At 56.1% G+C, this 21,063-nt stretch overlaps 1 protein-coding gene across 1 annotated transcript; it reads right to left on the minus strand.

Annotated features, from left to right (window-relative positions):
- Window positions 1-1,880: 1,880 nt before the first annotated feature.
- Window positions 1,881-18,415, minus strand: ISM2 (isthmin 2). Its single transcript, XM_044774107.2, is given in 7 exon segments — window positions 1,881-3,543; window positions 5,074-5,118; window positions 5,121-5,157; window positions 5,411-5,550; window positions 6,868-7,303; window positions 8,953-9,195; window positions 18,133-18,415. Coding segments are annotated over 7 exon segments (1,560 nt in total). The 5' UTR covers window positions 18,274-18,415; the 3' UTR covers window positions 1,881-3,025.
- Window positions 18,416-21,063: the final 2,648 nt, after the last annotated feature.

A 21,063-nucleotide genomic window follows, 5' to 3' on the forward strand; every position in this document is an offset into this window, starting at 1 on the left:
GAGAGCATTAGAGATGATGGATGTAGAAGCACTGGCCCCTGGTGGCTTCCAGCAAATGGTACCTGCCGACTTCTGGACTCAGCTCAAGCGTTTTCCCTTGAGCAGGAATTGATATTTTGAAAAGCTCGTCAGTTCGCCAAATTGCAAATCCTAGGCCGAGGGCTCGCCTCACCTAAGAATCACCTGAACCTGTTAAATGCAGAAAAGTGGACTCCACCCCTAGAGATGCTAGTGGATGTAGGGTGTGGCCCGTGAACCTACATTTTAATGAACATCCCAGGTGATAGCGATGTCACGGAGGCGTTTTGAGAAGCACCTCAACAAGTTAAGAAAATCTAATTGTAATGGAGGAGCCAAAGAAGCACGTTTGGGTCCCTTTTGTGAATAATGGGACAAAGGATCTGAAGCATCCTCTCTTCCAAGAGACAAGGGAAGTCAGCAGGATCTGGCAGGGCTGGCACTACTGGTTATTTTAAACCCTAGTAAGAATTTAATTTGACCAGTCTTGCCTAGCCTAGGATCCTTTACGAGGTAAGCCAGAGGGGGGAAAATTGGGCAAAACCCTGCAGGGGCCTGGAGCAGCTAAGGTAGAAATAGTGGTGGTGTTCGCGTTTGGAAGCATGGCCACCGATGGCTCCTGGTGTTTGGGACAGAAAGAAGAGCTAGTTAAGCCAGTGACGTGGCCAACACCGGACCAGAAGGGAGGCGGGGAGCAGGAGGCTCCTGGCTCTGACACTAGCAGCTCCTAAAATCCCCCCTTTAACAGAGTCAGTGACCCCTCCGTTTGTGTTTCTCCTCATGCGCAGGTGTTCCCTAAGCCCGCGACCACCTGCACACTGTTTCTTTCTCCTTTGTGGAGTTTGACTAAACACCATTTCCTAGCTGACCTACTCCCCAGCCCCTGCAAGGCTCCTTTCCAGCCCCCTTTTCTTTATTTTCTCTCATCTGTGGCCTGACATGGTAGCAATTTAGTGTGTCACTTAGATTACAGATTAAAAATGGGGCTGGCTAAATTCAGTTTAGGTAATAGACAACCACTAGGTATAGATTAAATTTAGACTAAGTGTCAAGGTAAGTTCTAACAGAAAGGAGGGAAATAAACAGTTTCCTATGAACAGAGACGCTGGGATGTCTCTACCTTGTCATTAAAAAGTTTCTGCTAAAAAATAATTAAAACATATTCACGTTAATCATATTGAATTGCCCAGACAAGAGAAAGGGAATGAACTTGGTCTCATCTGGTGACCTGAGATGCTGCCCTCTCTGACCCTGTAATATTCTAGTTGCATCAGAGTATTTTTAGACTGTGGTCCAAGACCAGACTAATAAATTTACCTCTGGGTGTGAAGGTAATTGTGAACATCTGGCTCTCTGAGCTTCTCCAGGAGGCAGCTCTGGACACACCTCGCCTCATTCTACTTCCTGGTGTCTCTGTCCTTCCCCAAATGCCAGGAGTCATGGTGGAGAGTCTAATAAGGGTATCAATTAAGGCAGGGCGCAGGTCTCCCTCTGTCATCTTACAGGTGTAGTCCTTTGGGCAACTCTGTGTCAGATTCCCTTGGGGCAAGTTACTTGGGGAAGTGGGGCCACTTCCTCATACAGTAAGTGCAATTTACCTCTCTAATCAAAGAACTCAGAGAGAATGCGCCCGTGAGGTCCAGCCAGCTCCTCCCGCCGCCCAGGCAGCCCTTCACAAGTTTGAGTAGGGATACTCATGTTTCCAGTCCAACCTCTGCAGCCCAGGAGCTCTGCCTGCCCAGCTGGGTTAGGTAGTCACAAACACGACCCATGGGAGCTTGCCTTGGGCTGTAAGCAAGGGCTCCCTGCACCCCTCTGCTCTGCTGGGGCCCCAAATTCTTCATCAGACAGAATTTGAAAATAAAGTGCTTTATTGCTGAGGATCCCAGAGAGCTTCAGGGCAGCTCAAGTCCTCGACCTTTCAGAGGGTTTTATGAACAGGGACCGTTGGACTTCAGCATTTCAACCCCATAGAAGGCAAGGGAGGGTGGTTCGGGGTGCGAGGGAGGGCAGGGAAGAGGCACCAGGTGTGCTGGGAGAGCCGATTATGTGCATCTCTTCCCAATTCTGAGCTCAGGGCATTCAGCGACACCACGTTGGGAGCCTGAAGTGGGTGACGGTGGAATATGTACACCACAGAAATTGCCCAAATGCCACAAATCAGGCTCTGCCCACAGAACTGGTTCACCAGCTCACCACAGGAGCGTGACACATCCTCCTGAGCTGGTGCTGAGCCCACCCCAAGCCTGGCTGTTGTGCCAATTTGGGGCAGTGCCATCTCCCCGCTCCGTACATTCTTACAATCTGGACAGAACAGAGGTGGACTGGACAAAAAAGGGACCTGAACTGGGTGATCCATTCCCCATCCGGAGCCTGCCTCAGCCTGCCTGTCCAGTGATGGCCTTCAGCCCTAGACTAAAGTGGGGTCCACCCAAAGGCAGCTTGGAGCTGAGAAAAACCCTCCTATGCAGTGCTCCCAGCAGGGCTGGGGCAAGAGAGCCACGTGCAACCCCCAGAGATAAGGAGGGCTGGCCACCCAGGGCTGGATGTCAGCCTGACTAAGGGCAGCTGTGGGGCCAGACGAAAGGACTGGTCCTCAGGGCCGGGGGTGAGTGATTCGGCGCAGGTCCCGGGAATCAGGATGTGTGTGGAGAGCCCAGCTTACACACGTGTGCAGAGCAAGGGCAGAATAGCCTAAAAGGAAAAGGGTGGCCAGGCAGGGACAGCGCCTCCAGCAGGCAGGTGAGGGAAGCCCCATAGACACACATTTCCCCCGCACCCCCAGGGACTTTGGGGCTGAGCTCCCTCCCCCTCCCCTGGGTTCTGTAAACCCTTCAACCTTCTCCCCAACCCCACAAGACACCTGGGCTGCTGACCTGCCTCCAGTCCACAGGCAGAGGGCGCGCGGCCCCAGCCCAGCCTCAGCCGGGTAGCCCTCGCGCTCAGCCAGTCTGGGCAGGGGCGGGGAGGGGCCCGCAAGGGGAGTTCCAGCACCGCAGCGCCCTCACTAGTACTCCTTGGCCTCCTGCAACTGGGCCAGGTACTCCTCCTCCGGGGGGTTGTCGGCGCAGGCGCGGCCGTTGTTGGGGGGCCGCACGGCGTGGTAGCGACGCCAGTCCCCCTTACACAGGATCCAGGGCAGCGTGTCCACCTTGAAGTGCAGCTCGGGCGAGAAGTCGGTGCTCACGAGGTCGGGGGCGCCGGCGCCCTTGCCGCGGGTCAGCAGCCGGCTGCCCGCGTCGTAGCAGCAGTGCTGGGCGGCCAGGGTGCTGCTCTCGGCGGACGGCAGGGAGCGCAGGCAGAAGCGCGCCGAGGGCTGGTAGACGTCCAGGCGCTCCCGCGGCCCGCTCGCGTCCCTCCAGCGGAAGCTGCGGCCCCGGCGCTCGTCCCGCAGGCTCACGGCGCTGCGCCCGGCCTCCGGCGGGTACGCGCACGGGCAGCTGGGCAGGTCCCGCAGCACCTGGCTCAGGTACTCGGCTAGGAAGTCGCTCTTGCAGTTCAGCCACTTCTCACAGCTGTCCACATCTACAGAGGGCAGGGAAGGGCGGGAGGGGAGCTGGTGAGCCCCCTGGGGGCGTGGGGGCTAAGCAAGGGCCAATGCATGGAGAGAGAAGGCCGGGGCGCCAGCGGGTGCCGAGGTGTGGCTTGGGAGGGGCTGAGGGGCAGGAGTGGAAGGACACGCACCGCAGCTGGGGCCAGTCCGACCTGGCCTCCACTGGTGACAGGCAGGGGCGACCACACCCCACCCAGGCAGCCTGAAGCAAGGGGCCATGACTCAGAAAGGACGCTGGGCACGGGGCTGGAGGCCCCCTGCTGTGGCAGGTGTGGTCCCTTTAGATGCTGGGAGACCCTGGGATCCTGGGGAAGGAGCTAGGGTGGCTTGGGGCAGGGGGAGCAGTTCTAACCAACTGGTAAGAAAGTGTTTCATTATTTTAACCACTGGCCCATTCTTTTTTTTTTTTTTTTTTTTTGAGGAAGATTAGCCCTGAGCTAATTACTGCCAATCCTCCACTTTTTGCTGAGGGAGACTGGCCCTGAGCTAACATCCATGCCCATCTTCTTCTATTTTATACATGGGACGCCTGCCACAGCATGGCTTTTGCCAAGCGGTGCCATGTCCGCACCAGGGATCCAGGCCAGCGAAACCCGGGCCGCTGAGAAGCAGAAGGTGCGCACTTAACTGCTGTGCCACCGGGCTGGCCCCAGCACTGGCCCATTCTTGTTTTTAACTCTGCCTTTCTCAGACTGACTCCGTCTCTCTGGGCCCCCTGTCGCACCCGCTGTCTATGCTGCCCTCCTCCCCTCTCTCTGCCTCGGGAAATGTGGCCTCTTGACTCTGGCCACACAGAACAAATTGTTCCAGACCTTCTGGGCCCCCCTGGCAGCTCAAGGTAGTCAGGTGTGTCTCTCCCCCTGAGATCTGAGCTCTCCTGAGGGCAGGTACCAGGCCAGAGTCTTCTGGGAATCCCCTTCCAGCTGCACGATACTGGCTCATTGAGCTTCTGCGGTCTTGAGTATCGGCCCCATCTGCAAGGGGGGCTGTCAGCAGCTGCCTGCCTCCTTGCGGGGTGCAGATGAGACCAAGAGACACAGATGTGGAGGGTGCTGGTGAAAGTATGGCGTGCTCCAAACTGCTGGAAGGAGCAGTCCTGGAGTTCTGGACCCCGACCTATTTCTGACAGCACCTCCTCCCCAGACAGAGCCTGCCCAGGAGCCTCCAAGGGTGACCAGGGAGTGGAAGCCAGAATGTCCCCCTCCCATCCTGCTGCCAGGGAGAACATGCCCCACTGGATGATCTCCCAGCTCTGTGGCTGCCGTCCAGACCTCCTTCCCAGCAGGACTATCAGGCTGGGAAAGGCCGATGGGCCTGGCTAGGGCTGGAGGGGGGCAAGAAATGTAGGGCCCCCTTGCTGGGGAGGCTAACTTTCCAGCTGGAAGATGTGCTCTCAGCCTCAGTGGATGGAGGCAAGATTCTTGCTTGTCCAATGATGAGCCACCCTCCCAAGACAGGTTCTCCCCAACGCCCCCAGGGGCAGGGCCTAGCCCCCCACTGACGTGGACTAAGCATATCTGTAGCATTGTGAGCCAGGGGCTGCCCCCATCACTGGGGAAGCCCAAGGGGTCCTTGTCCTTGGTGCCCTTGGGAAGAGAGGAGGCCAGGCTGGTGGAGCCCCAGGGTACCTCTGTGCTCCCAATAGGGAAGTCCAGCCCTCAGCAGGCTCTCAGTGCCCGCAGCATCTGGGAGAGGCCTGGGATGAGGCAGGACCACCATATTTACAAGCTTCCTGCATCCCCTCTCCCAAGCCCGCCTCTCAAACAACTGCCCACATTCCCAGGGGACCTCGTCCAGCATGTAAGCCACTCCCGATGCGGGAGCTGGGGATCTTCTCACCAGGACAGGGGGCAGGTCACAGGCACGGGACTCGGTGGCACTGCAGGCGTAGCCACAGGGCCGAGTCCTCCGCTGGCTGCCACGGCCACAGCTCCCGCTGCAGGGAGACCAGGGGCTCCACTCCTCTGGAAGCTCATAGTCTGGGTCGAGGCAGGGAGCTGGGGTGAGGGAGCACAGCCCACAGGGTGCACTAGTGCAAATCAGCCAAAGGCACCCCTTCCCCAGAAAGACACAACCCCTGCCAGGGCTCCCAGCCCAGGGGACGGAGCACGCGCTGCATTTCAGCCCCCACTCATGCCCTCAGCTGGGTACCCTTGTGTAGTAAATATTTGTGCAAAGGCAGGAGGGGGCCCTACAGAGACAGCCCAACCTCTGCCACCCACTCTGTGTCAACAGTGCAATGAACAGGAAAAGACACCTGGGGCTGGAGCCACCGGACAGGTCAGTGTGACCTTGGGCAAGTACCCCTGCATCTCTGAACTATAGTTTTTATGTCAATCAAAACCAAGGATGACAATATTTCCCTAGCACCTGGGGGTATTAAAGAATGTCCTGCTGCCCACGTTAGAGGCACAGGGCTCTCTGTGGAACCCCCAAGGCGCTGACCCAGCCAGCACTCCCCTCGCTTCCCAGGCAGGCTGGAGCAGGCCGGCCCCAGGAGTTTAAGGAAAATGAATGGAAGAAAAGCTGAAAGTCATGGACATTCTGCCCGTTGGTTTACATTATTTTGGTGAATTGGGAAAAGGCTGCTGCCACTTACTCTCAATCATAGGCACCTCCGTCCAGTGACGGCACAGCAAGGCTGTGGGGAGAAGGGCTGTGGCTCTGCCTGAACTGTCTGCACCCGGGAAAACCTGAACTGCAGTGTGCAAAAACAAACATGGCTCTCATGGGGGCTGGCAGGCTCTAGGTGATATTTTCTGAAGAGTCCGTGCTGCTATGTCACATTCTAATAAAAATAATAAAAATAGACAGTACTTTGTTTACTATATGAGGGCACTAAGTCATTCAAGACCCTCTACACCCAATCCTACGTAGTAAGGGTTGTGCCATTCTCCATTTTATAGAGGAAGGAACGGAGGCACAGAGAGGTTAAGTAACTTGCCCAAGGTCACTCAGCTGGTAAGCAGAAGAGCCAGGATTCAAACCCATGCAGTCTGAAAATGAGGTCACTTGTGAGCAGTGGGATTTATAATATTTCCCAATTTGTTGGAAGCTGATAGACATGAATATGTATAATATTACCCAAAGTCTGTTTTGCTTAGGGGATCTCAGGGCTGTGGGGAGGGTCAAATGTTGGGGAAAAAAACTTTGCAAGCTGGGGGTAATGTTACTATTAAACTAAGCTCCTGGCCTGCCAGCTGCCCCTGCCCAGGAAGCTCTCTGCCCTCTCTCCACCCCCATTTCTACTCAGGACCTCCAGGGGCAGCAGCGAGGGGTGCCAACGGGGTGCTCACCGTAGCTGTCTGACTCCTTGAAGACCCAGTCTCCGGGGGCCAGCCAGCCCTGCTCCCAGCTGCCTGCGGCCCCACTAAACCCAGGGGGCTCGTCCTCTTCACCATCGTTGCCCTCCTGGTCCTCACTCTCGCCGTACTCTGCAGCGTAACCCTCCGCCTCCGCCTCCGCCTCCGCCTCCGCCTCCTCCTCCTCGGCCTCCGCCTCCTCCTCCTCGGCCTCCGCCTCCTCCTCCTCTTCCTCCTCATCTTCCCCTGGGGCTCTGCCCTTGAGACCGGTCCCCCCTTCCTCGCCCTCCACGTAGCCCCAGAAGAGGGGCCAGAAGAGCTCCTTGGTGGGCAGCCAGCTGGGGGCACCCTGGGGCCAGCGATTGCTGGGCTCGGCCAACAGGTCCATCTCCACCTCGGTCTGGGGGTCCTCGACCACCTCGATGGTCACCTGTAGGGAGACAGACCCCAGGCCGGCCAGTGAAGGAGGGCTCAGAGCCAGACTCCAAGGAGAGGGGAGTGACAAGTGCGGGGACAGGGGCAGCAGGGAGAGGCCCAAGCTCTCCTCCAAACCAGCGCATTCTATTGGCCAACCTTCTTGGCCTCCCAGGGCACATGGGGTCACAGTTTAAGAGCTGGCTGTGCCCCAGAATCCCCTGGAGATTTCTGACTCCCTGACCCCACCCCATGGATTTAACTGGACTGAGGTGGCGCTGAGCACGGTGGGTGTAATAGGCGCCAGGGCGGAGACCCACTAGTTTAAGAGAAGCCGGCTCTGAATTCTGGCCCCTCCAGCCTGTGTGCTGCCCGGCCTCAGGGGCCACTAACAGCCCGAGCCTCCAATTCCTCGTTGTAGGGCCAGAAAATGACAGCAAAGAGGGCAAATCCCCACAGAAGGCCTTGAGGGAGCTCTCTTCCACCCCACTGTGGACGGGAAATAAGTAATATGAAATCACTTATGGGAAAGTGAACTTTAAAAACATCATTTTGGCTTATTATAAAGTAATAAGAGGTCACTGAACAAAATTTGGCCCCAAGCAAGGGACCAGCCTGGTGGCGTAGCGGTTAAGTTTGTGCGCTCTGCTTCAGCGGCCTGGGGTTCTCAGGTTCAGGTCCTGGGTGCGGACCTAGCACCACTCATCAAGCCATGCTGTCGCAGCATCTCACATAAAGTGGAGGAAGATTGGCACAGATGTTAGCTCAGTGACAATCTTCCTCAAGCAAAAAGAGGAAGGCTGGCAACAGATGTTAGCTCAGGGCCAACCTTCCTCACAAAATAAATAAATAAATAAACAATAAAATAAAGGATGAGATAACGTTAGAAACAGTTAAAAAAAAAAAGAAAAAGAAAAAACCAGCAAACCATAAGGAAAATGAAAGTCACTCATATTCCACCAGTGACATAACATTTTGGTGAATAACCTTCCAGGTTTTGTACACACACATACACTATTTCAGAACGTTATGTCCTACACTTTTGCAGCCTATTCTCTTTTGGTGAAAGTGCTTTGTAAACTGTAGATGCTACCCCAAAATGCAGAATTGTTACCATTAGGGTTCAGGACTGGCCTCGGACTATGCAAACTGGAATTCCACTGGCCCCTCTAGTTTCCTCTCCCTTTATGCCCCTCTGGTGGGCAGTCCCTCACCCCCCTCAGCCCACCCCATTCAGTCCTCAACCACTTCTTCAGGGGCCTGCAGTAAGGGGTTGGGCCTGGGCGGGATCAGACCTTCAGGCTTTTCCACAAGGCCTCCTCCCTTATTCCCAGATCCCCTGTAGCTCAGGAAGCATTCTCGCTCGCTCTCTCGCTCCTCACAACAGCCCTGCCAGGTTGATGCTGCCTGTCCCTCTCTATGGACCTGGAGACAGGCTCCGAGCATCACGTGGCTTGCCCGCGGTCTGCAGCTAGAAAGTGGAGGAGCAGGCACTCCTCCCACTACTCCACAGGGAGAGCATGGGCAGCCACCTTCTGCGACCCCACACAGGACTCCCACTGTCCAGGGAATACAGCATGGGGACGCGTGACCTCAGAGCTGAGCCGTGCTGCCCAGCTCCTCCCTGGGTCTCCGCTGGGCCCAGGGCCCTTCGCAAGCTCTCACCTGGATATTGGGGTTTGGGGCACTCAAGTCAGTGTTGGCCAATCCCGGCAGCTTCTGCAGCTCCAGCAGCAATGGGGTGTCTCCCAGGGTCCCGGGAGGGGCCGCCTTGGCGGGGGGCAGGGCTGCCGGCTCAGTGAGAGCCTGGCGCCTGTGCTGGCGTGACCCTGCCTGGAGGCGGGTTCTGGGGAGCAGTGGTGTCCCCTCCTCTTCCCTAGGAGAGCTGGGATCTGGGGACACGGAGACCTGAGAAGGAGAGACGGGGAGGGAGGGGTGACTGAGGTCAGACCCGAAATAGGCTAGTGAGGGGGGATTCAGGAGCCCTGCGGTCTGCCCAGGTGACAGACCCACCCTGTGACTGTATCCAAACATGCCCGCTTCAAGGCCTCGGAGGGGAAGTGAGGCTGCGTCCACAAAGCGCTTGGACAAATGGTGCCAACACGAGGCACCAGAGGAGGGTTAAAATCAGCATTCTACACATGGAAGAAACACAAGCCAGCCTCCCCGTTTTACAGATGAGGAAACTGAGGCCCAGAGAGGAAAGCGAGCTGTTTGAGGCAGTGGTTCCCAAGTGCAGTTTGCAGACCACCTGCCTCAGAATCCCCCAGGGCTCTTGGCAGAGAATAGGCACCAGGGCCCTCGGGGCAGCGCAGAAGCCGCCGGAAGGCCTAGGGGAGCAGATGGCAGGCCAGGGCCCTCCCCTGGGCAAGCTCCCCTGCCACCTGGCCCTCCCAAGCCCTCCACGTGGCTAAGGGCCATATTCCTTAGCATCTCTGACCACAGCTCCCTTCCTCCACCTGCCCACCGCGGCCCGGCCCCTTTTCCTATTCCAGGCTGGCTGCCAGTTAATTCCCTCCACCAGCCAGTGCCCACACGGGGACCATCCTTGCTTCAGCTCAGAGAGTAAGCCAAAGGCAGATCCTGCTTGTCTCTGACTCCACTCCAGGGTTTATCTGCTCAGACAGGGGGCCCTTCGGGCTCAGTGGCCATCCATGCACCTCCAGGCTGCAGCCATTGCCCAGGTCTCTACACCAGGGCAGAAAGAACACCGCCCAGAGCCACCCTTATGAGCCTCAGGCCCCTGCCCCACCCAGGCCTCAGCCTTGACCCCACCTCCCATCTCACACCCAGGGCCGTGTGGTATGGCTGAAAAACATGGGTTCTGGAGAGTCAGATCAGTTTTGGGTTCAAATCCCAGCTCTGCCTCTTACAAGCTCATTCAACTTAATCTGCATAATGAGGAGAGTAATTCCCACCTGGAAGGACTGTCAGAATTTTATTTATCAAACACTTTCTCAGCATCTACTGTGTGCCAAGCACTATTCTAAACACTTAATCACTCATTTCATCCTCCCAACAACCCTCAGAGGTAGGTGCTAGCTGTGATTTCCATTTTGACGATGGAGACTAAAGCACAGAGAGGGCCAGTAACTTGCCCAAGGTCACACAGCCATTTGGAGGTAGAGCCAGGATTTGAACCAGGCAGCCTGGGCCCAGAACCCACGCTCTTAATCATCGTGCTCTAACACTGTGGGTGAGAGCACTGAGTCACCTTCACAAATCAGGGGCTTACAGAGTCTAGTTTCTCACTCTCTTTTCTTGGGTTGGAAGAGAGATTGAGAATCTTCTGTCTCTCGCCTTTGATCTCCCCTTCTGCGGTCCCCGGACGCCTGGTTCCGAGGCTTCTGCGCTGATCATGTGGTCCCACGGCAGCTGTGGGCCCATCTCAGCCTGGCCCCGGAGTCTCGCTGAGTTAAAGCGCTCTGGTCTAGACGGCCAGGGTGGATCGACAGAGGATGGACGGATGAGTAAGGGGACAACTCGACCAATCCTGGAGGCCAGGAATATCCCCCTACTTGCCTTCCCGCAGCTCCTGCCCACAATTCCACCAAAGCCCCAGCTGCCCCTGTGACTCTGCGCTGTAGGTCCTCTGTCTGCAGCCTCCGGAGCATGGGGACAGGCGGTCTTGGGGCAGCAGGAGTTCGGGGCCATGAGTCTTTCTGGCTGAGCTGGATGCCCTTGCCCCGTGGGCAGGTGGTTAAGCAGTGGTTCTCATCTCGGGACGTTTGGCAATGTCTGGAGACATGTGTGGTTGTCACAATTGGAAGGGGGTGCTACTGACACCTAGAGGGCAGAGGCCAGAGGTCCTACAAGGCCCAGGACAGCCCTCGCAACAAGGATGACCCAGCCCAGAATGTCAATGATGCTGCAGTGAAGAAACCCTGCTCTAGAGTCAGGCTGCCTGGTTCTGAACCCTGGTGGTGGCTGGTGTCTGCCCTGTGGGACCCTGGCAGGGGACAGAACCTCTGTGAGTGTGCTTATCTGAAGAGTGATGGGAAAGAGCTGCTATCCAGCAGGCGCTCAGAATGTTCCCTTCCAGCCCTCCTATCCTCTCCGCTCCCTGGTGCCCCGCTGGACCAGAGGACGAGCAAAGGCCATAGAAAGCCCTGGCTAAAAATCGCAGCCACATATGCCGCCCTTCTCTGGGGCCGCTCCTGGAGCCTCTGGCCCCTGGAGCCCCCAGAGGACTCCAGGGAGTGGGCGGTGGCAGCGGGATGGGGGGACACAACACAACATCCAGTCTTAGTTTGGGTTCCCTCAGAAGCCGACCCTGAGACAAGGATGCAAGAGCAAGTGGTTCCTTTGGAAGGCGATCCCAGGAGACAGCATGGAGGTGGGGGAGCAAGTTAGGAAGGGGGGACAGCTAATAAAGATGCTCCATCAAGCTAGTGACCATGGTGGGCGACTGGCGCTCAGTCCCACTGGGTGCCTCAATTACCCCCCGGGGGGAGCTGGGCTCAACTCGCCCAGTCATTGGTGGAGGCCCCTGGGGTGGGGGAGAGGATCTGCTCTCCAGGCACGTGGGGCTTGCCTTGTACAGCTCAGAGCTGACAGTGCCGGCGAAAGCCCTCAGGACTGGACAGAGGCAACTGGAAGCAGGGCCTGAGGGGCTATGGGCAGAGCTCCCAGAGCCCTGGCCTGTGATCATGGCCTGAGCACATCTTCCGCACCAGGCCCCAGCCAGCCCCTCATGAGCCTCTGCCACTCACTCCATCTGGACGGTGAGCCCCGGGGGAGGGAATTCCTGTCTGCTTTGTTCAAGCTGCATCCCGTGCCTAGCACAGTGCCTGCTGCCCTGTGGGAGCTCAGGAAATCACTGCTAAGTGACTGAAAGAACGCCAGCAACCCTGAGGGCCAGGTGTGGCTGTCTCTATGGTAACGGGGAGTTCTGGGGGCTCAGAGAGGGTAAGGGATTTACGTAAGGTCTCAAAGCTTACCATATCGGAGCTCGGCTTCAAACTCAGCTCTGCCTGACCTCAGCACTCACACATCGGTGCATGCATGCGTGTGCAGACACACTCATAACCACAACCCTCATGCAGCCACAAAGCACATCCAGTGTCACCATCTTGTCCGGCAGCTGAATGTGGTGTAACGAGGGCAGGCTGGAGGCCGCATGGCCCGGGTTCAAATCCCAACGTGTGCACTTCCTAGCTGTGTGACCTTGGGCGGGGTCCTTAATCTGCCGCAGTTTCTCTCTCTGTAAAGAGGGAAACGCAGTCCGTGTCTTGGAGGGTCGTTGAGTTAGAAAGCCGCTTCCAACACGAAGCATGCAATGACTGTGACCCAAAGGTGGTGACAGATGGCTCTCAGAGGGGAAAGGAGAGCAGCCCTCTCGCCAGACACAGTGCTGGCTCTTGACATCCTAACTGCTGTGAAGACCCCCCTCCCCCCACCTCTGAGGCAGGATCTCTGTGCAGGTGTATTCCTAGGATGTTCTGGAGCGAATTCTGAGGCTCCAGCCTGTATAAGGACACCTGTCCTACCCACAGGCCCACCTCCTCCACCTGTTAAGCTCGTATGTGGAGCTTCCCACACGTACAGATATGCAACTCCATTCTTTTGGAGGATGGTGTTATTGCCCAGATAGATATGAGATATACAGATATAGTCCGAGATATAGCCCCACCATTCTCTCTCTCTCCCTCACACTCACAGATGCACGCACATGCACCCTCCTCGGCTGGGCCAGGCAGCCCAGACCACGTGCTCCCAGTTAAAGTAAGAGCCCTCATCCCCACACCCCTCCCTGCACTGCAGGAGCCTGCCTGCTCATCTGTTTCAGCGCCCCTCACCGTCCCCCCTCTCCCTTCTCCTCTCTGCCTCCGGGGTCAGGAACTTGTTCCGGATAATGAAGTCCAGGTGCCAGGTGCAGCCCAGACCTCCCCTCCCCGCAGCCCCAGCTGCTGGGGCCCCCGCCCACCCCTCCAGAGTCACATGGCCTCCCAGGAGCTGCGGGAGACCCAGCACGCAGCAGCGACTGCCTCTTCAGCCAAACCAGAGGACCACAGGCACGGGCAGCCAGACGGGGCTGGACCTGGCCCTCCTCACTGGTGTGGGCTATCCTAACCCAGTCCTCCTGACACCCAGTGGAGACGTCAAAGCTCCTCACTGTAATAAGCTGCTGTCAGAGCACACCCTCCAGGCACCAGGGCTGGCCTCATGCTGTGTGACCTGTGGTTTAACGCGTTGCTGCTGCCATCTTGAAATGCTCAGAGGCCCCACATACCATGCTGCTGGTCCTGCTGAGCATCCTATGAGTACTTACTCGGTGAATCCTCACAACAGCCCTTTGGGCAGGTACTAGCATCATCCTCACTTCATAGATGAGGCAGCCAGGGATCAGAGAGGGGAAGTAACTTGCTCGGGGTCATACAGGGGGCTGGAGGAGCAAGATTTAAGACCAATGAGCTGGCTGGAGAGTCTGTACTCTTAACCTTTGTGCTGTGCCAACTCCGTGCAGGGGCTGCAGCTTCTGGCTCGCTGCCTGCCACTTTGGGTGCCGAGTGTGAAAGAACAAAACACTAGAACAGGACGTTCTACTTTGCACATCCATCCTTCCGTTTGATCCTCATAACAACCCAGTGAGGTGCGAAGGAGAGGAACGAGACTAGGACACTGAGGTCCAGTGAAGATGGGGACTTGCCTGGGACCACTGAGCAGCCCCAGCTCCAGGCCCCCATTCCTGTCCTGTCCCTCAACCGGCCTTCCAGGGGTCCCAAACACTAAGAGGAGGAAGAATAGTCTGGAGGGAGAAGGATGGTCATGTCAAGGTCCAGGGGGTGCCCAGGTGCAGGAGAGGCTAAGAGGCAAAGCCACAGGCTTGGCATCACACTCGGGGTCCCAGTGCCCTTTCTGACACTCACTCGCCGATCGGGCCAGAAAGACACCAAAGAAGGCCAACCTTTAGGAAAACACCTGTTTCTCGGTGTCACCCACCTGGCAGGTGAGACCTTTCAACCCACCACACCCCTCCTGCAACCCAAACCCTGCTGCCAGGCAACTGGCTGGACGACAGCCGCAGGCTGAAGCACTGACTGAGCACCCCTAACCCGTGTGTGACACTGCCCCAAGCATGCTCGTTCTTCCCTCTCAGCCCAAACCCTGACAAAGCGCTTCCTTCGGGGCAGTGAAACCCCTGCCGCTGAAGCAAGAACATCCAGTTCTGCCCCAGGTGGGAACCCTTCATGCAGGACCACCCTCGCAGCAAGCAAAAGCTGTCCTCCCTGGGTTCTTCTCTATTGCCTAACTCTGATCTCCATCACTCTCTTGTGTCTTTTTTTTTTTTTTGAGGACGATTAGCCCTGAGCTAACATCCACCGCTGATCCTCCTTTTTTGGCTGAGGAAGATTGGCCCTGAGCTAACATCCATGCCCATCTTCCTCTACTTTACATATGGGACACCTGCCACAGCATGGTGTGCCAAGCAGTGTGTAGGTCTGCACCCGGGATCCGAACCGGCGAACCCCAGGCCTCCAAAGCGGAGTGCGTGAACTTAATTGCTATGCCAGCAGGCTGGCCCCACCATCACCCTCTTGTAGCCCAGTCCCCGCCTCCTTCTCCCCCACCCGAAGGTCTTCCCTTGCCTGCCCAGGAGGTGGTGGATGCCAGGACTAGGCGCCCAGGGCTCTAGAATTAAGCAAAGCTGGGTTTGGATCCTGGCTCACCACTTACCAGCTACGTGACTGTGGGTTAGTTATCGGACCCACCGTCACTTTCCTCATCCCTAACATGAGGATAACAAGGAACATAAAATGCCAGGCATGGGCACTGTTGGGTGGTGTTCTGATCCCAACTAGAAGAGAAGACACCCAAGGCACAGCTGTCTCCTTCTTTGCCCATCCGTTGCGCAACAAACGCCTGGCCCCAGCCCCTTGCGACGACGAGGCCACCCATGTGTACAGCACTTTCTCACACGGCACGCCATCCGACAGAACAGGTTCTCTTACTCCCATTCGACTGTGGGAGTAAACTTAGGCTCAGCAACTAGCCTGCCCAGAGTAGGGGTGGCACATTCTGTCCACAAGGCTAATGATTTCAAGACTTTTCAAGAGTGTGGATGAGCGGGCTGGGGCATGAAATGCAAAGATGGACCATCAGGTCCCCAGGGCAGCTCTTGAAATGACGACCCAGCTCCCAAGCCCAGCTAGGCTTAACGTCTCTGTGCCTTGATGTTTTTCATCTGGAAAATGAGACTGATGCCTGTACCAGAATGGTGTGACAATGAAACAACATCACGTCAAGTACTTTGTACCGACTCTGCAAGGTCCAGGGCATGCTCGCTTCCCTCGGTCCTCCTCACCTTTGGATCCGGGGGATTAAGTTCCTCTGCTTCTTCATAGAGGTCTGTGGGCTGGTCGGCTATTTCTGACATATCACCCACGGCCCGGGAACAGCAGTCTGCATTCGCTCAACGACTCCTTAACTAACACCTTTGACGTGTAACAGCTTTAACACCTCACACAGACTTGTGGAACAGTGTTTGAGCTGGATGCAATCATGGAGATGACTGAGCCCCTCATTTTAAATGTCAGGAAAGGGGTCGGGCCGGTGGCGCAGCGGTTAAGTTCGCTCGTTTCGATTGGTGGCCTGGGGTTTACCGGTTTGGATCCCGGGTGCCGACATGGCACCACTTGGCACACCATGCTGTGGTAGGCGTCCCACTTATAAAGTAGAGGAAGATGAGCACAGATGTTAGCTCAGGGCCAGTCTTCCTCAGCACAAAGAGGAGGATTGGCAGCAGTTAGCTCAGGGCTAATCTTCCTCAAAATAAAATAAAATAAAATAAATGTCAGGAAAATGTCCACGGTGAGTCACATTTGAGTTAAGGACCTGCTGGGACTAGAACCCCAGGGCCTGGGCTCCAAGCTCTCCTCCACGGCACTACTTTGCTCTCACGTGGTTTTGAGGGCTCGGCCAGGCCTTATCCCAGGGTTGGGGATACTACTTTGGCTGTGAAGTAACTTATCCTCTACTCATCCAGACTTGGGGAGGTCTGGCAGCCTACCGAAAATCATTACAACACAAAGTGTAAGTACTGAAATAGAAAGTGTCTATGCCAAATGAGTAGAAAAAATGCCAATTTAATTAGTTTTATGACGACTGTCATCTCCACCTGGGAGGCGGGACTGGCCAGAAGCTGTTGAGTTCCTCTGAATTTGCTGACTGCAGGGGTTCTCAACAGTGGGCAGGGTGGATGAGGTGTCCCTCAGGGAAGATGTGGCGATGTCTGGTTCTGTGGGGGAGTGAGCAGAGGCCAGGGATGCTGCTAAACATCCTACAGTGCACAACAAAGGATTATATGACCCCAAATGACAGGAGTGCAGAGGTGAGAAACCCTGCTCTACAGGATGTCCTCTCAACAGGGGCAAAATTTGTATCTCCGGGGTGAAAAACCTTGGCTATTACAATGGTTCACAACACTCCAAAGGGCCATGGTACATAAACAGTTTAACTGTGGTATTAAAATTTCAGGAGGGATGGGGCCAGCCGGTGACACAGCGGTTAAGTGCTCACGTTCCACTTTGGCAGCCCGGGGTTCGCCAGCCCGGATCCCGGGTGTGGACATGGCACCGCTTGGCAAAAGCCATGCTGTGGTAGGCATCCCATATACAAAGTAGAGGAAGATGGGCATGGATGTTAGCTCAGGGCCAGTCTTCCTCAGCAAAAAGAGGAGGATTGGCGGCAGATGTTAGGTCAGGGCTAATCTTCCTCAAAAAAAAAAAAAATTCATGAGGGAGAGCACTTAGGAAAAAGAAATGTCTGACAGGCTCCTTAGCGACGCAGTAATGAAAAAAAGGTGGACGACACTGGTCCACGGAGACCCCTTTAAGAGCTGCCTGGGGCCCCTTCTCCCTGGTGCCTCTGGAGGGCCTCAGCAGCCCGGGCGCTGACCACGGCCCATGCTCAGCTCTCCCCGCTTCCCCACTCACCGGACGGCGCCCCTCACTGTTCTCATCTGGAAAGTGGAAACGACGACTCTGGCTTCCTCCCAGAACGGCTCAGAGCATGGGAGGAGCCCGGAGCCCACCACGGCCGGCCGCCAGCTCTTACATATCCTGGAACAAGTCCGGCGGGTTCTGTCCCCATGGGGATGAATGTCCACTCCAGTCCAGGGGGAAATGAGCTAGACCGTTGATCCCTGGTGACGGGACACACAGGTGTCGCCAGACCGTGGTTTCTCTCCATGGTTAACACGACTCTTCCGTCTCACTCCTGTCTTACATCCACCCCACTCACGGGCCACCGAGAAAGTGCCTTCCTAGTCTTAGCGACCTCTTCTGCTTTTCCAACTGCATAATAATACAAAGGTCCCTGGCTGATCACTCCCACCCAGCAAGCTGAAGGACCCCACTTATTACCTTACCTTGTCTCAATTCACAGCCAAAGGGACTCAAATTCTTTGCAGATTTGATATAAGAGGCTGCACCAGGGGATCACTTGACCGGTTGAACCTCAGCAACCCTGGCCCGCCACGCTGCAAAGCGCCGCGTTCCTCTCCCTGTCTCCCGACTCCTCTCGCAACGCGCCCCTGGACTGGCAGTTGCAGGAGAGGTTCGCTCAAGGCGAGGCAGCTGCCCAGGCGCGGCGGGCAGACCAGAGAAGAAGCCCGGCCACTCCAGGGTGTGCGCACCGCACTCAGCACTGAAGGGAAGGCTCGCCCCTGGCTGGGCCGCTACACGGCCCCGGGAGCGGGGGTTCCGGAGGGCCGGTGCACCTGGCCATCGCCCGGGGCCCGGGGGCGTCCGGGCCGGCCCCTGCCCTTGCCCTTGCCCTCGGTGGTCGCGCCCGCGTCCCGGGCCCCGCTCCCCGAGCGGCCGCAGCCCCGCGCCCGCCGCTCACCTCCGCCGGCCTCGTGCGGCTCCGAGGCCGGGGCCCGGGACCCCGCGGAGTCCTCAGGGGCCGCCCTCGAGCCGCGGCCAGCAGCGCCGTCAGCAGCACAAGGCCGAGGAGGAGACCCGCTCGGCCGGGCACTCGAGGCATCGTCTCCCTCCCGAGGCTGCTCGGCTCCGGCGAACCCGTGCGCGCCCCGCCTTGCCGCCTCCGGGGCGGGGGCGAGGGGCGCCCGGCGGCCGCGGGGGCGCGCGGGGGCGGGGGCGCGCGGCCCGCCAGCCTCTCCTGCCCGGGCCCCGGCAGGGGCGCCCGCGCGCTCTCGGGGTCAGCGCCCGGGATGTCCCCCCGCCCGCCCCGGAGGGGTGGCCCCTCGGCGCTCGCGGACCAGTCTTGGCCCAGCAGGCGGCTCCCTTTGATCTAGCCGCCTCCCGCCCTCAGTCCCCGCCGCTGTCGCCGTCGCAGCCCAACGCAGAGCCTTCAGATCTTGGGCAAATGTTTATTTATGCCTCGAGGCAGGCTTGCTTGGGGAGGAAGCCTGGAAGTCACTCCGCCCAAGGGCTCTCCCAGCTCCCTGCTGGAGGTGGAGCCCCGAGGAACACCTGCCACTCTGCACCCAGTTTCCTCGGGTGCTCTCACAGCACTTCGAAAACCGGGAGAGCTGAGACTCAGTTGTGAGGATAAGTCCCAGAAGGACAGCGGCTAGACACGTTGGAGTGGTCAGAAGATCCTGCCCTGCCACTGGGTGACACCTGGTCTCATCCCGGATAAAACAGTGGGATCACCCACTCCCTCCAGCGAGACACTTGTGCAGGGACCCTCATGTGTAGGGCACGCCGGTCAGGAATTAAAACTTCAGGTTGTGAGAAAGATCAGGAACTCTGAGGGGCAGTGGCAAACTTAGTGGCCTGGATGCTGCCTGTTGGGAAGGGTGAGTGCAGTGACACAGGACAGGTGTGGGTGCGGTAGGGTTTGGACAGTCAGTGAGGAGCAATCAGAAGGCATTAGGAAGACGCATGCCCAGGGCGTATGAGGGAGCACTACGGCTGCCTAGGTTTCAGGGCAGGGCTAGCAGATCCCTGGAGGTGCTGGGGACCACGGCCAGGAAGCCCGCCATGGGGGTAAAACTTAGGATCTGGGTTGGGCAGGAGTGAAACCCTTAAGGTCCTGGGCACAGTTCTGAGACACCACGCCTGGCCCACCAGCACAGCACGGGACTCTGCATTGTTTCCAACAGTGCATCACAGGGATCACAGCCTGGGGCTGGGGTTGGCCACAGGGTTTGTATCTTCCTTCTACCATTTACCAAGCACTTGATATCACTGGACGAGTTCTTTGACCTCTCGGTGCTTTTGTCATCTGTAAAAGTTTGTGTGTGTGTGTAGGGGGTACCTACCTCACAGGTGTGAGGAGTCAATAAGAATCTATGTTAAGGATTTACATTAGGATGATCTGTATGAAGTTGCCATTTTTTGGCCGAAAGAGTCAAATATAGGCAATTTCCTATGTGTAAATAAGAAGCCTGGTACATGGTAAACACTTAATATTAGCCAAGAGAAACCTAGCATTTGAACATCTGCTACACCATATTGCTTTTACAAGACTAAATTCGAGGCCACTTTGTTCTTTAGGATTTTTTTTTTGGTAAAACTATTTTCACATCCAACCTAATATTTTGTCTTTTCATCAAACTTTGCACCTTCCACCAGAACAAATGGAATTTGAAGATAATGAGTTCATTCACTCATGTGTACGTGTCTCCAAGTCAGTCACCACCACTCTGCTCCGAGCCCCCCGCCCCCTTACCTGGACAGCTCCAACAGCCTCCTGATGGGTCTGCTGTATCCACGCTTGTTCTCACTCCCTCCCGAACCCATGCTGTTGGTTAGCTTTGAGATATAATTTACATACAACAAACACACCTATCTTCCTTGTACAGTTCAATGAGCTTGACAGATGAATACATCCAGGTACCCACCATGTCCATCATGATACAGAACTTTCTCATCACTGATTTCCTTCTGTGCACTGTAGGAAAACAACTAGGCTTCAGTGGAAAACAATGCATTGTCTACGTCCAGTACACCCTTCTGAGTTATCTGATTTTAATCTTTGTCTTTGAGCTATTTTACAACTCTGTAGGTTGTAGGTCACTAATGGCAAAGCAAAATAATTTTTGTCTATAGAAATGCAAATTCTGGGGCTGGCCCCCTGGCCGAGTGGTTAAGTTCGTGAGTTCCTCTGTGGCGGCCCAGGGGTTTGCTGGTTCAGATCCTGGGCACAGACACAGCACCGCTTGTCAGGCCATGCTGAGGCGGCGTCCCACATGCCACAACTAGAAGGACCCACAACTAAGAATATACAACTACGTACAGGGGGGCCTTGGGGAGAAAAAGGAAAAACAAAAACTTTTTTAAAAAATGCAAATTCTGTCCTGTTCTCCCCCAGGGTGGAAGAAACCAGTTTTGCCTTCATTTGCATATTCATTTCAATATTCTGATCTATAAGTGTTTTTAAATATCTCCTTTGAATTGGTTGTAATACCCTTACCAGTTTCCTCCTTAAGGAGTTAATTAAAATCTTTAACTCGTATTTCTTTTTTTATCTGTAAGAGAGTCAAGATTTTCTTTTTTGAAAATTATCTTTTAACAGTGTTGTTGTATAGCGAATTTCTACCACCCCACCCTTGGCTCCTGGAACCACTGATCCACTGTCACCAAAGGTTAGTTTTGCCTTTCTAGAATTTCGTATCACTGGAATCATATTTATGTACCGCGTTTGGCTCTGAGTGTGTCTGAGATTCACCCATCTAGTTGTATGTTTCAGTAATTGGTTCCTGTCATTGCCGAGTCTGTTCACGAACGTGTTACTTGTTTATCCATTCACCGTGATGGCACAGGGATTGTTTCCAGTTGGGGGCTATTAGGAATAAAGTAGCTATTA

This window comes from Equus asinus, chromosome 7 (assembly GCF_041296235.1).
Source record: "Equus asinus isolate D_3611 breed Donkey chromosome 7, EquAss-T2T_v2, whole genome shotgun sequence".
Classification (NCBI taxonomy): Eukaryota; Metazoa; Chordata; class Mammalia; order Perissodactyla; family Equidae; genus Equus; species Equus asinus.